Raw genomic sequence first — 16,769 nt, 5'->3', positions numbered from 1 at the left:
GCATGACATAATCCAAATGTCAACAGTTGTACCATTAATGGCGTAGGAGTGTATACTTCTAATGAACGTACCATATTTGTCAGACAAAAATAAATATTTTTGTTGTAAATTAATTAGATTCCCATTGCCGCTGTTTCATGACTTTCTAGATCACAGTCCTCTATTATTAATTGCAAATTTCTGGGTGTGGACAGAAATTTCTGCTCACTAGTAAGTTACATCCGGAACCACTTGCATCAAAGCCTAAAGGGCTAACCATTGCTATAGAAGGGGGAACTTATCTTAATACATTATAGTACAGCGCCTTGAATAACGTAGTGTGGAAAACGACCCAAGAAACTGGTTCCCCGAGACGATGACAAGTAGATGGCAGTGCGATCGACCCAGGTGCCAATTTTGTTATGAAAGTAATGCGGCTTAGTTAGTTTTTGGAATATATTGTGTCGATTTGTTTCTCTAGAAAGGCGGTAAGTGAATTGATGGAAACAGTTATATTTGTGGAGTGATTTGCAGTCACGAAATGGCATTAATTTGGAAAGAAAAAAATAAAATTAATAAATAAATAGCATGCGTAACACAAGAAGAAACATCGCAATGTGATTCCGGACGTCAGGTCTTGGACTGTGTATTAGAGTTTATTTTTCTATGTTATTAGAATATAAATAGTATCCTGAGAGATATTTCATACCGAGGCGACAAACCAGAAATGTCGCTTGAAAGCGAGCAGTCGGAAATCAATGCAGCCTTTCGAACCGTAGGGACAAAAGCTCTGACTGCACCGTTTCCTCAAGGAGATTTTACACCAAAGCGATACGCGACAAACGATACGAGGATTTCACACCAAAGCGACAAGGGGCATTCGGTCTAAGGCAACTTTCATACCGAAGTGACACATGTTGCTTGGAAAGGAGCCAATCAAGAGCAACATTTTACATCGTAGCGGCATGACAAGGAAGCACAGGGCAGCGTTCGGTTGGTGAAATCCTCAAGCGATAAGTGTCGCGTGCCGCTTGTCGCTTTGGTGCGCAATCTCACTAAAGCAAGACACTCATTGCATCGCGTATGCAACAAACCACGGCAACATGTCGGAAGCTATTGAGGAAATGGCCCAGTTTGAGCGACGCAGAAGCGACATAATTTTGTACATACACTAAACGTTCTGTATTTATTTCAGCCGAAGAGGGTCACATTTGCTGGATGTGCCACAGTGATGGTGTATGTAGAATTGAAAACAGCAGAACAGGGACTTGCCCGGAACCGGACCTATATTTGGATGAATCAATATGCAAAGATTTTTGTCGTAAGTATTATATCATATAAGATAAATTCCTTCCTTAACATCGGGTTATTGCAGTCCGTATGCGTCACGTCGGAGTTATATTTTAAATTTTGATCAAAAAATTGTGATTAACTCTTTGCTTGACTTTGTAAAAACTTACACGTAATTTCCATCGATCGCACTAAGAACAGACAATGCATAACATCAAGTAGAGTCTGTGCTTTAAGGATTGATTAAGCACACGATGAAATGGCAAATAATTCATGTGGATTTAGAGATGCATTACATCAGAGGGACTATGTTTTCTTTCTTAAAGTCCAAATGACTGATTCGTTGATTGATTTGTTATATTTTACTGAGCTTGTCGTCCCCTTTTGGATAATCAGAATGAAGATGAAAGCCGATAAGATGAAATTCGTGAAAGGAGAATCACAAACATAGATGGATAGGACACAATAAAAGCCACACAGATTGGTTAAGCGTGCAGACACCAGAGCATAGTTAATTGCAAAATGCTGTCAAGGAACACAATGACGTAAGAATTCGTAGAATAAATTTTTGTATCATTCTTCGTTCGAGAAACGCGAGCTAAACGACTGCATATTCTGTGGCTTTATTTGCTCGTTACTTTTCAAGTGGTCCCAAGTGGACACGGCTTCAACTAGTTTTATCATTAAAAAACAGCGAGTTAGGAGGTTAACTGATACTTTCATGACAATATATTGTTGTAATCCCGTCTTACCTGGGATCTGAGGTCACAGGGATGCTTCAATAATACATTTTATAATAATAATCCTTAGCGCGACAGCCCATAAAGGGCCTTGGCTTACCTACCGACTGCCGGTCTCCCTCCAACGCTTCCCTTCGTCACCTCTAAACTTGGAGATCTTCAACCAGTATTGGAATAGTCGGGTGGTCAGCCCGACGTATCCCCAGCCGTTATAGTAGGTCGTCTCGACCGGATTACGCTCACTCACTCGGAGTTCCCTAATTTCCTCACGATGGTGGGTTGCCACCGGCCCTATACGTAGGCCGAATAAATTCCGACCAGAGCCGGATTCGAACCTACGCCGTCCCGCAGCGAACGATCTCAAGACGAGTGAACGCCTTAACCCGCTCGACTACGGAGGAGGACAATAATACATTTTAGGTAGAGCTTAATTGTACTTGTCAGTTGAACCTGCTCCGATTAAGAGGGAAGAGATATGGAAGGTTGAATTTAAAGGTTATTTACGCTTGTTCATACCTGGTAGGCGAGTGATGTTCTTGTCCAGATACTTCTTGCAGACCGAATTGTGACTGATGCCAAGGTTCTATTCCGTGACCCTTGGCTCACTGATCCGAGCGATCCCGCGCGACTCGCTGCATGCTTATGCAGCCGTAACTTCGTGTACCGTCGTCGTAGTTCAGTAAGTTGTAATGTGTCGTAGAGTAATCCAAGTGTAATCAGAGACTAATGTGAGACTAATGATCCAAATGAGACATGAGAGACTAATGAGCGTCAAATGAGAGCGAGCTCGGGGAGCGAGCTTCCTTTTATAATCTTTGGCTTCGAAAGGTTATTACACCTTTCGAACACGCTGGATCTTGATTAGATCCACGCATTTGCCTTTCAGTCATTGCTTCACGGAAGTTACTAAGTTTGCGCATTCTTGGGATCGCCCGCTGGTCGGACAATTCCAGGAAATAAACAAGCGTAAATATTCTCTTGACAAGGTTTTCTCGTATTTGTAATCTCCATACCTCTACATTCCCCTTGTTAAGTTAATCGATCCACTCTTTGATGGTCGACCAACCACGTCCGGAGAACGTTAGATTTAAAATTAGCATTTATGAAAATTCCAAAATCCGTAGAATACCAATACATCAAACTATTCACCAAAATATGCACATCACCAAAAATATTGATATCACCAAAATATTCATATCTTCAAAAGATTCATAGCACCAAGCACCGTTGAGGAAAAAAAAACACGTAGAGAAAAAAAATAAACTGTAGGTCAAAGCCTCGTGTGTACTCAAAGATTAGGAGCACTAACAAATGAAGTCTTGAGGCATATAAAAGAAATAATCGTGTAGTATTGACACACAACTAATTTTGAATAAAACACGTCAAGACGATAACAGCTGGAAGAACACAGGTCATCACACAGTGAAAGAACGTCGTACAACACACGTGGGTATGTTTATTGTTTGCATGGTTCAAAGTACACACTGAAAAGCACTCATAAGGTTGGGCGGAGCATTGAGCAATCGTCACTATGGCAACGCCTGAGACTGCAAGTCGCCCTAGGCGGAGCGTACTCGGCAGCAGACGATAAAACACATAACGAAGAATCGTACCAGCGTACCTCACACAGGGCTTGAAAATGTAAATCCACTAAAATATACATCAGCTTACGTGGTCACCAACCTGGCGATGTATACGACATGTTCGCATACGAATTATATGAGCGGGACGTCATTTGAGCGAGGCCGAACACTGGAACATACTTGCGGCGGAAGAAAGTAACCATGCATAACACTTGATGCCAGGCAAGCAATGTCAACACGCACTGAGTGGTAAGGGCTTCGCCGAGGTAGTATTCCGTGACGTCATAGGAATGGCATTCTGACGAGCGTACGATGTCGCTGCGGTGGGAGATGTCGTGAGTAAAACGTTCCAGTACTGCGGCAGTCTACAATATAAAGAATATTGTGACATGTGCCGAATGTAAAACATTTAATTTTCTCGTTTCTTCTACAAAAGTAGGGAAGCTAGTCATGCCTGGAATTTTGGTAGGCTATTGTTTATTCTTCTTTCATTTATGCATTACTAACCTTGTTCATTCCCCATGACATCAAATAATCAATGGGAACAATAAAATACTCTCAAATTAAAAATAAACAAATCTCGTCACACAGAAACACAGGGAGGAACTCATAAAATTCTTCCACAAACTACGAAGTTAATGTCTGTCAAGTCCAACAGAAAACTCCTAGCAAAAACGTTTTGCAAGGGTAAAAATCCGACAGAAATTTGATGGGTACCTAATATCAAAAACATATTTAACTGGTTAATACACACTTTCGATAGTGCTTTAAATGTGTGTGTGTGTGTGTGTGTGTGTGTGTGTGTGTGTGTGTGTGTGTGTGTGTGTGTGTGTGTGTGTGTGTATATATATACACACACACACACACACACATATGTCTGATTATATTTCAGGAGGTGATTCCTGACGAAGTTCATATCAACATATGAACGCATATTTGCCAAGGTACAGTACATGGCACTGAAGAACGACATCATCCTCTCAATACAACACTCACAGTGTGCTTTTTTGTGTTGTAGATTGTATGATTGGAGCTACGTCGAAGCACGATGGTCCGTTATTCATACCAGGAACAAGCAGAGATGGTTTTCGTATACGGTCAAGTATATGGAAACGGACGATTGGCCGCACGGATTCATCGAGCCACGTAACCGGGCAGACAGCACCACTGGGGCCTTTCATACAGGCGAACATGGAAGGCGGCAGCGGCATGTGCGTACACCAGATCTGGAGGAACATGTGCTACACGATATTAAGAACAACCCCAGTACAAGCTCCAGGCAAGTGGCCCGCCAGCATGGTGTAAGCCAAGCAACGTTTTTGTGTATCCTGCATGAAAACCGCTACTATCTCTATCACTTGCAACGTGTGCAGGGATTATCACCATCGGATTTTCCTCCAAGGGAAAGGTTTTGTCGCTGGTTTTTGCAATAAGTCACCACCATATTGGGTTTTCTGTCGTCAGTCCTCTTCATCGATGAAGCGACCTTTGGTAGAGATGGCATCGTCAACCTACATAATCGTCATCTGTGGGCTACAGCCAATCCTCGAGGAATGGTTGAATCGTCTCATCAGCAACGATTCAGCATCAATGTTTTGGCAGGGATTGTTGGCGACCACCTGCTTGGACCATTTGTTTTTCCACGACGCCTTAACGGACAGACGTATCTGGAATTCCTGCAGAACACTCTGCCTCTTTTGCTTCAGAATGTGCCTTTGGCAATACGACAGGTAATGTGGCTGATGCATGATGGAGCGCCAGCCCACTTTCGCATTATTATTCGTCAACACCTCAACAACATCTTCCCCAGAAGATGGATCGGACGAAGAGGCCTTGTGGTATGGTTCGCTCGATCACCGGACTTAAACCCCCTTGATTTTTCCTTGTGGAGCATCTGGAAAATGTTGTGTATGTCGAGCCAGTTCCTGATGTGCAGACTCTTGAAGAGCGTGTGCGTTTAGCCTATGACGCTATTTGGGTACAGGCTGGAACATTCGAATGAGTGAGGCAATCCATGATGCGATGTGTCGACGCTTGCATTGCATCCCATGGAGGCCACTTTGAACACCTGTTGTAACATGGATGAAAGTCATGCCATGTAATGTGTACCGGTACTAATTGCTTTATTGCAGGCTCACCGTCTATTTCCGGACATATGTTCATATGAACTTTTTTGTTCCTTTAGCTGTCAGGAATCACCTCCTGAAGTTTGTCCCTATAGTTTCTGTTCACCCTGTATATATACACAATCAGACATTTAAATAGCCACAACAAATTTACATATATTTTTTATTTATTTATTTAGAAAATTCCCTATACAGCAACAAAGGAAAAGAAAATTAACAATAATTAAAAAATAACACAAAAATGAATAGCAAAAATCACAAAAAATAAGTAAAAGATTAAACTTTTTGATATTAGTTACAAACATATCTTGTAATAGAAGACCGAAAGGCAAACTCGGAGGAAAATATATCGAGTATTGATGAGAGGTCATTATATTGTGTGAGAAATCTTTAAAGAAGAGATCTCTTTTGAATTTCTAATCTACGTTTTTTTGTGTAAAATAAGGTTGTATTGCGTGTTATGCGCATAGGTACTCGAAAGTGAATTCCTCAAGAAGTGTGTTGTAGCGGATTCTCCCATTGACAATTTTGTAATCATCACAAGTAAGGAAGTAGGAGCAATAGAGAAGGAAAAAAAATACGGAAATTGGCGATTACATTCTTAGCTTCTTGTAAGAGAATTAATCTTTCATTAAATTTCACTGATAACTCTTGCCAACACTTTTAAAATAAATTTCCGTTGTTTCAGATATTCCTTTTTTTAAGAATTTTGTTTCCAAAATTTTTACATGATTTTATGTCCTAATAGCTTAAATTCAGTTTCACAATGACGTAAATGTGTATACCGCTAATGCACTATCTTTTTCAGATAACGAGGAAAATTATTGTTACAAGTGTTACAGAGATGGAGAATGTAGGTTGGATCTTACTGGACCAGGAGACTGCAGAGAACCAGACCTATACAAGACGTCATATGAATGCCACATAAATTGTCGTAAGTGAAGAAAACATTATTACATTTTAGTTTCAATGAATTCATCTTCAGGCATTCGTAGTGAGGAGAGTGTAATTTTTTTCTGGTTAATGAGAATGTGATGTTTGTAATCATTTCATGATTTCTATTGACTTTGACAATTCTGTCCCTTGTTTATAATGTGGTATATCTTACAGACGATTCGTACTACAATCAGCAAGGTGTTGTTCGTTCGGAGACACCAAGTTCCCGGTTATTTCCCTGCTCTAATAAAAACGTGCCTTCATTTGATTTTACAATAATTTCTTTTCGTTGAAGCCTCTTATTGATGACATTTTTGTGGATGGAATTTTTTACTATATTTTCGATGTTCTCTCCATCACTGTTCAGTTGTTTTTCACATACGCCTTACTTAAACCGTTCCGAAATTCTTAACCACATGATACAATTCAGTTCTCACCAGCTACAGATTTTGTGTGGGTTTCATTGTACGTACCACCAATGGCGTAGATGTCTATACATCTAATGAACTTACCATATTTTTTTTTAAGAAAAGAAGAAACAATTCTATTGGATAATGTAAATTGGATTCTCATCGCCGATGTTTTGTGACTTTCGAGATGACATTCTTATACTATTGATTGGAAATTCGTAGTATACCTCTCAGTTTCGAGTTACGATTTAGCCTTGCAGCAGGCAGGAAACATTAAAGAATGTGTTAACTTCAGCATGATGCATTTTCCAGTTATTGAAGAGGTAAAGTGGAGTGAGAAGGAGAAAAGTAGGAGAAGCCTAGGTGGAGTGCATGCAAGTTGAATCTTGAATAAGACAGTCGGTTTTGGAGATGGGGCTAATCACGGAACTTTAGGCATTTAAAAATTAAAAACCCCAAGGAGACTCTCGCCCTCGTCCCAAACAAAGGTCTCTCTGTTCTCAAGTGAGTTCGCAGATGGCCAGGCTCAGAATCGAGACAATTGATCTACACATGGCAGTATCGACGAGACGTCATAACTTCTATGATCGCGCCCGCCAGTCTGGCTCAGTGACAGTGAAGTGACAAGGGTAAATAGTACGGAATCTTGAACTACAACCCTGCCCGAAAATATATCTTCGTATCTCTTCTCCTCAGTGGGGTTTTGGCAGCCACGGAAGGCATAACTTTAACGAAGTGTCCCAGGTGGGAGCAATAAAAATTGAGTTGTGAGCAAAAAAAATTAATTAGAACAAGATACTTTTCATTCTCGAGATCAACTCTCGAACAAGGTGCTATTGTGTCCTTGTGCTACGCGATTATCACCCTGCAGTGTAAGCATTATCACCCTTCGGTGCAGACATGACCACGTGTGGGAGGAGTTAAAAGTTCGACGACCAATAGAGAAATAGAACAATTCTTCCGGGAACGAAGGAACTCGAAGGAAAAAGAGAAAGTAAGAACCTAACTTGACTGAAGTTAAAGATGCTATTAAAAGGCTAAAGAATAATAAAGCACCTGGCATTGATTTAATACCAGCCGAGTTAATTAAATATGGTGGAAATTCATTAATATGTCAAATTCATAAATTAATTTGTTTAATATGGAATAAAGAAGAAATCCCTCAACAGTGGAAAGAATCCATAATTGTTCCTGTGTTTATAAAAGGTGATAAAATGAACTGCAATAATTACCGTGGATTTTCTCTACTCTCAACAACATATAAAATATTATCTAATATTCCTTTAACAAGACTAATCCCATATGCTAATGAAATTATAGGTGATTATCAATGTGGATTTAAACGCAACAGATCAACTACAGATCAAATTTTTCACATCAGACAAACACTTGAAAAAAAGTGGGAATATAATCAAAATGTCCATCAGCTATTCATTGATTTCAAAAAAGAATATGATTCGGTCAAAAGAGATAAATTATATAATATATTAGTAGAGTTTGGAATACCTATGAAGCTTGTTAGTATGATAAAAATATGCACCAGTGAAACAGAAAGTAAAATTCGTGTGGGTATTAATATGTCTGACAAATTTACAATTCATGATGGGTTAAAACAAGGAGATGCATTATCTCCATTGCTCTTTAATTTTGCCTTAGAATATGCTGTTAGGAAGGTAAAAGAAACTAAAGAAGGACTAAAATTAAATGGTGTGACTCAGCTGTTAGCATATGCAGATGATGTAGACTTACTGGGGGATGATGTGAATACAATTAAGAATAATGCTAAAATATTTTTCAAAACTGCTAAAGAGATAGGTTTGGAAGTTAACAAAGAGAAAACTAAATATATGCTTACAGGCCGAAACCAAGTGTTAGGTAATAATCAAAATCTAATTATTGATAACAAATCGTTTGAACCCGTTTCCAAATTCAAATACTTAGGAGTAATATTAACAAATGAAAATTGTATTAAAGAGGAAATAAAAAGTAGGCTTAATTCAGGAAATGCATGTTACTTCTCTCTTCATAAACTTTTGTCTTCTCGTTTAATATCTAAGAAACTAAAAGTTAAAATATACAAATCCGTAATTTTGCCTGTAGTATTATATGGGTGTGAAACTTGGTCCCTTACATTGAAAGAGGAACATAAATTACGAGTATTTGAAAATAAAATCCTTACGAAAATCTTTGGACCTAAAAGGGATGAGGAGACAGGTGAGTGGAGAAGGTTACATAATTTAGAACTACATAATTTGTATTCATGTCCAGATATTATTAGAATAATTAAATCAAGAAGACTTAGGTGGGCAGACCATGTGGCACGAATGGGAGAGGAAAGAGGAGTTTATAGGATTCTTGTTGGGAAACCTGATGGTAAGAGACCTGTAGGAAGGCCAAGACGAAGATGGAGGGACAACGTTGAGATGGACCTAAGGGAGATCGGTAGGGATGGAAAAGAGTATATAGATCTTGCTGAAGATAAGGACAGATGGAAGGCCTGTGTTGCTGCAGCCATGAACCTTCGGTTTTAAGAAGGCTAGAGACTTAGTTAGTTAGTTAAGGACTTAACAGGCCCAGTTCTATATTCACAGCTCGAGAGACACAGTTAGGTTAGGTTAGGTTAGGTTCACAGTTCACAGTTCGATATTCACAGTTAAGACTCTCGTTTCGGCACATTTGTAGGTCGGAGGGGAATTTGTTTGCTCCTCTTTCCTAGGTTTGAGATTTCAACCTTAACATTTAATTTGATAGACAATGGTGCTAGAGTAAAGTGTTTACGTGCAACGTCGACCATCAGCGATCTGCGCTGCTATATTGTTTTGACCCGGTGCATCAAGGGTCTGAGATAGTGTTTTGTCTATAATGGTGCTTGTGGCGGCGAGCGACAAGGTGTTGTAAGTATGTCAACAGTAATGCATTAAATATTATGTCATTGCATGTTTCATTGTTCAGTGTCTCGATTTCTGATTTCTGATTCCTACTTGTAGTGATAATTTTTGGCTCGTAAATGGAGACCGATGTATAAGGAACCTGTGCTTCCTTCTCCATCGGCCGAACTCTTGGACCGTCGACACGACGTATAATACCGTGTCTAATTCTAATTGTGTTGGTACATTTAATATTATTTACATGAATGAACATCCATTTATAATAATTAACGTAAGACCGGATTCGAACCTTGAAAAAAGCTTCTTTCATTTTTATAACTATTATAAAACCAAGGAAGAACGCTCACTTATGCGTGAAGTTCATGTTTCAATAACATGTACTGCAAGTACTACTACTTGTATAATAAAATATCTTCAGCTCACAACTGAACATCCACTTATTAAATTCCGATTTTTGTTGATTTTTAACATAATAATAATGAACTACTTATTTTGTACATTTTGCAAACTGTTTAGCGTATAATTTTCTCGACACGTTCGAGATTCACAATTACATCAAATTCATTTATATATTTTAAAATTGTATGTACTGCATTTTAATTTGACTCGAGATTAAATGATCCAATATATTTCTTTTTTCAGCACCAACTAATACTGCAAGATGTAAGTATGTAACAATTTATTATTAAATTCCCCTTTATTAAAGGAACTCCAAGATATTTATTTATTTATTTATTTTTACGTATAACAGGGCTTTAGCTCTAATTACAATAGGCTTAAATATGTTAATGAATTAAAGATTACAATTTCAACAATACAAAACAAAAGAAGAAGAAATAGAACAACACTACACTAATCATTGATTAAAGAATACTAGCACAAATTTTATAGAAAACATAAATCTACAAATGACATTTACAGAAGTGTAACAAGATACATATCTATATGCAGACATTGATAACTATACACATGTATATACTCATACATAAACACATATACACACATACGGGCATAATTATATTTACAAACATACCCATGTACACAGAAAACATCTATAATTGTTTGATTTGCTTAGGACGTTCTTCGAAGGACAGACAGGAATTGCTTGAATGGCATAGCGAAATCCAAGTCTCCACCGTTTCTGACTATTTCATTGTGTTTAATACATAGTCTTAGATCGGGATTTGCTGTAATAAAATGGCTGCCTGAACCGTAACATGTCCTTCTTAGCATTAAAGTTTAATGTTTGAAGGAGACATTTACTGTCGACTAGCCCGTTAACTAACTTATATAAGAATAATTGATTTGATACCAATGATTTTAATTCGAAGGGTTTATTTGTAAAGTCACCGTGAATAGAAATGGGATACCTAGATTATCAAATGCTGGCTCCCTTGCAATGCGCCGATAACACTTTGAACCGATAGTGATAACGATGTCTTTACTCTCACCGATACCCACCGATACCGTTATTTGAAAATTGTAATATTTAAAAGTTGCTCAAAACATTGATTACTATTTGTTTGTAACTATTCCATTCCATATTATATGTATTAATTTACCAATATTTTTGCTTTAAAATATTAAAGAATCACATAATGTTAAACAATATCAAGTTTTTAACACAAAACTGGATTAGGATACAGTAAAAAGAAATTTCGAACTTTGTATAATTTCCGGGAAATTTAGAATCTGCATTTTTGCAGAGTTCGCAAACAGACCAAAATGTCGGAAAAGTATCGGCTGGTATTGGAAAATAAAATCCAGTCGATACTTTCCGATACCGACACCACTCGTATTTGCTAAACCCTAGTTATAATGTACCTCCGTTTATATATTTTTGAACAAGGTGATCAAAAAAGTTGTGATCACTTGCAGGGAAGTTAAAGGAAATCTATATTTATTTATATTTTTATTAAACTCAACAGGTACATACCTAATTACACAGCCCATATAACGGATACATAGTGAATACAGTTACATATATTTCTGTAATACAGAAATATATATATAATATATATTATGGATGTATTAGACATGGTTTATTATTCATTTTCACTGGGCCATGAAACTTCTTAATCGGTGGATTATTTGCAAGAGACTCAATTTTAAAGTACGCTGCGCAAAACAATTGAGGGATCAAGCGAGGAACAGAAACAAGTAGATGAAAACCATGTACAACCGATGTTTATACAACTGAAAAAACATTCAGAGGAGATACAGTGGAGCATGGATTAGTACAGGTAACAGAAATACCCTACAATAACTTGACCGAATGCTCACATGATGTGCGTCACTATAGAGCAACGTGTGCAGCAATAGAACAGCTTAGAACTCACCTCTAATATGGTGTGTGAACTCGAACTGCCAATACCGCTGGACATCCTTGTGGCATGGACTCGATATTCCTCACGAAACTATTCACTTAGGGCAATCTTCAGCTCGGGAAGAGTTAAGGGAGGCGCCGGCCTACCTGCAATGCTTCTACCAAGAGCATTTCAGACATTCTCAATGAGATTTGAGTCCATTGAGCACGCTGGTCACTAAATACTCTCAATTCCCTTGTCCTCTGGCATGTTGTAAACTAACGGAACTCGGTGAGGACGAGCATTATATTCGATGAAAAGGGAACGATCACCAATGCATCTGCGCACGCATGGAAAGAGATATCAGGATCTCGTCCCTATATCTAAGGTTTTTAAAACTGCCATTTTGCATAACGTGGAGATCCGTACGTCCCACAATTTTGATTCCAGCCCATACCATCAGTCCAGCACCTCCATTTTGGAATTTATCTTACACAAAAGCAAGGGCTATTGCGTGTTCCACATTCTCTCCAGATTAGGCACGTCTATTGTGAGGCTGGAAACTTAACCCCTACGTTGTGGCCCCAAATGCGATGTTCCTAACGGTGTTGTGCGGCTATCTTTACGAAGGCGATTGCAGCTAGTTTCAGTCGACATCTGCACCCTGTTGCTGTTGTGAAGGGCATGTTGGAGTTCCGTTGCATTCTGTCATCTGTTTCAATGGGTTGTTAATAAGAGGCACCCGTCATCTTTTGCTATTGTTGCTCGCAAATGTCCTTGACCTTGCCTTCATTGCACATTTCCTGTCATTTGGAAGTGAATCTACAGGCGGAAAATGACACTTTGAGACACTCCAAGGGCTCTCACTGCGTCTGTCCAGCTTCCATCTTTCCTGTGGCTCTCCACCCTATAGATTCTGGTAAATCGCACCGTCGAGTCATTGTACCACTTGCCCACGTTCCCCCATGAACTCTTGCCCTGTCTTCGGACTGCTAGTGTCATTCTCACAGCTGCGCACTTCAGTTGTCAAGTTAAATTAATGATGAGCAAACAGCCAGTAGAATCTTGTAATGGTGTTAAATCCCGTCCAACTTGGTAATTAAATTTTTAAATGTTTATATATTTTATTTTTTGTAATTGTTATAATCGTAATTACAGTTTATATGAAAATTAATGTAATTCTTATTTCTAATAGTAACAGTCACAATATTAAAAAAATATCAAAAACTTTCCATTTACATAAAGGTATATTGGAAATAGAGTTATTACACAGAGAAGACTAAGAGTTGTGACATGCTATCACACATTTTCCATCTCTACACATCCTAACCTTACCAAAAAATATTTTGAGAACCCATCCATCCGAGTGGTACCGAGAACGTGCCTGGTTCAAATGCTATATGAACTACATTCTTATTATTTTAACTAAAGGGTCTACCAATTTGAACGTCAAAACTTTAAAATTAGATAGAATGAAAATCACAAGTGATAATGACATATATATTTTTTTTATTTTGAAGAGCAAACAATGGCATTAAGTTCTGAACAATATGTCGTTCAAATGACCTCCTCTGCTTCGGTGGGTGGAATGGAGTCTGAATGTCCCATTTTTCAGCACATCTGCACACATATTGAGCGGTATAGCCTCAAAGGTTCGTCCGATGTTCCGTATCAGGTCACTAATTGTGCGTGGCTTAGTCTCATAGACCTTATATTTGACATAAACAAATAGAAAATAATCCAGAGGTGATAAATCCCTTGATCTTGGTGGCCAGTTCACATCACCCTTTTTGGACGGAACTCGTTCGGGAACTTTTCCTGCAATAATTCCATTGTTTGGCGAGCTGTGTATCAAGTTGCACCGTCCTCTTGGAAAAACACATTGTTGGTGTCATGATTTGCCAGTTTAGGTCACAAAAACTGCACCACCATATTTCTGTATCGCTCCCCATTGACAGTGACGTGACTTACATGTTGGTCCTCAAAAAAATAATGACCGATCATGCCATTATTGGCCCAAGAACCACACCACACAGTCACTTTCTCAGGATGAAATGGTACGTCCAGAATCACTTGCGGTTTTTCATCTGCCTAAATCCTACTGTTTTGTTTGTTAACGTAGCCATGAAGAAAAAAACGAGCTTCATCGAAAAATATGATTTTCCGGCCAAAATCTGGATCGGCATCCAACTGCTGCAGAGCCCAATTAGCGAAATCCCGACGCAGACGATGATCATTAGGCTTAAGTTCTTGAGTCAATTGCACTTTATAAGCTTTTAGGTGAAGATCGTGATGCAAAATTTTCCATGTTGTCATCTGTGAAAGGCCGAGTTGTTTCGAGCGCCGTGAAACAGACCGGTTTGGATCGTCCACCACTCTCTGGCTTACCGAAGCGATATTCTCAGCTGAACGACCGACTCGACGATGGATAGATATATAAATTCCTCTCATTGCACGAAATGTCTATCGAACTGAACACGAATTTTGACAATAAATTCGAATAATTTCTATGCTTTGTTGCATTGTGTATCTCTCCATGATAACTTGCCAATCTTGTAATTTCAGTCAATGTTGCCACAACACTCTTTCCAAGTTCTGACGTTCAAATTGGTAGACCCTTTATATGCATTAAGATTTAAAAATCTAAGTCATATACAGGGTGTTTCTAAAGGTCGTTTACAACGCTTGGGAGGTGATTCCTCACACGAAAACAAGCAAAAAGTCTAAGTTCCATTAGTAGTGGTATTTACGGTACGGACAGGACGAGAAAGTATGAACCCCCCCTCAAGCAGATTTGCTATATTTAAAACTTGCTCAACATGCCCATATGAGCTTGTTGCTCTAGTGTGAAACCTCGTATAATTCAAGATTTTTGTAAAAATGCCCTCATGGATTCCATGAGAAAGTATGACCCCTTCAGATTGATTTGGCTATACTTACAAAAGGCACTTCTGTGAGATTGTTGGCCATAAATTTGTTAAAAATATTGGCCACACACCCACAAATACACATACACCCATACATACACATACCCATACATATTTATTTCTGGTTTAAGTTCAATTGGGTACCAGGCTCAATTTGTTTATCTAATATTAAAACAATGTAATTCTTCTAGAATTGCTCTGTGACTCTCTCATTTCTCACATCATAAATATATGATTTTTCACCTATGAGAATGACACTGCATATGGTGTCTTCAGGTAATGCCTCGTGGAATTCACAGATAATTTTAATGTTTGTTCTGTCATTAACCACAACTTGTTTTCTTTTTGAAGTGTTGATGACAAACATGGGTCTCTGTGTTTTGAATTCATCTGGTGTGTAGTACAGGTCAGTATTGCCAGTAGTGACGCGCTTGAAGGAAGAAAAAGCTTCATATAATTTAAGAAAATCATCCTTGGAAATGTCTAAATTATAATTTTCTCTAGGAAAAACCTCATTTCTGCCATTTTTAAGATATATGTTCTTGATGTTGCAGTTATCAAATCTACTTGAATTTTTTTCCTGATTATTGTGTCTTCCGGTCTGAAACAGTACCACCACGAAATCGGGCATGTCAAATTGAATACTGGAGAATGAATTTGTGGCATCAAACTCATAATAAGTGCCAGATGCGGGCTTCTGTACGCATTGATATGTGTAAAATTGCAGAGGAATCTGTGGATTTTTTACTATATCTGCTTTGTGTTTAAGAGCGTAACTGGCCTCATATTCAACAACCGGGATTCTTAACTCCATAGTCTGAATAATGCATTTTCCTGCATCTGGTAAGGTATTAGGCAGAGCGTCTCCTGTAGTGTTTAATGTACTGTACCTCATCAAAGCATTATTATCATTGGCAGCTCTTCTAAATGTAATTCTTAACCCGCCTTTCCACATAATTTCTTTGTAATCCGAGAAGAATCCTGGCAACAGGCGCATGGGGAACAGCACAGTGTGGCTCTTGGTTAATATTTTATCACCAGCCTCAAATCCACCGATTCTGTAGTAAGAAGCCTCGGTTTTGGATAATTTTAGTGTGGCCAAAGCCGTGGAGGTAATGCCGGGATAATCTATTCTGTTTATAACAACGCCATGCTTTCTGATCTCAATTTCAGAGAACAGATGCGGCACAAAATTATCTACAAGTCTTATATTTGAATTTGCAGGGTAATCTGTACCATCGAGCTTTACAACATCAAATTTGATGTATAGATCTGCTCTGTGGGGGTGTATAAAGCCGTCCCCTACATCAAGATCAACCTCAATCTCTGTGTTGGGTTGATTTAAATTTGCAAATGTCCTCCTGTTTGGAGGGAATGATTGTAGCTCATAACTCTCAATATTTTCCATTGTATGTATTTTTATTTAAATATTAATCTCTATGATTGCAGTTGTTGTGGCTCCAGCAAAATCAACTAATTCTTCTTTTTCATTAGTGACCATCAATTCAATGTAATCTATTCTATTGTGGCACACAGGAAAATATAATGTTGGGGATGGATTGTAGATGATGGGCTCCATAAATT

The 16,769-nt window shown here is 38.4% G+C and overlaps 1 protein-coding gene across 1 annotated transcript in view; it reads left to right on the top strand.

Moving 5' to 3' along the window:
• The window catches only part of LOC145978987 (uncharacterized), a 370,418-nt gene that overhangs the window by 12,088 nt on the left and 341,561 nt on the right, over positions 1 to 16,769 (top strand). The window contains exons 5-7 of the mRNA XM_083112046.1: positions 1,175 to 1,300; positions 6,527 to 6,652; positions 10,595 to 10,615. Of these exons, the coding sequence (XP_082968172.1) occupies positions 1,175 to 1,300; positions 6,527 to 6,652; positions 10,595 to 10,615 (273 nt within the window). The remainder of the gene's footprint in view (positions 1 to 1,174; positions 1,301 to 6,526; positions 6,653 to 10,594; positions 10,616 to 16,769) is intronic.

The sequence above is a fragment of the Lepisma saccharinum genome, chromosome 25 (assembly GCF_977018435.1).
Source record: "Lepisma saccharinum chromosome 25, izLepSacc3.1, whole genome shotgun sequence".
In the NCBI taxonomy this organism is placed as follows: Eukaryota; Metazoa; Arthropoda; class Insecta; order Zygentoma; family Lepismatidae; genus Lepisma; species Lepisma saccharinum.
The sequence above is the reverse complement of the archived record's forward strand: the minus strand, read 5'-3'. Positions and strand labels throughout refer to the sequence as shown.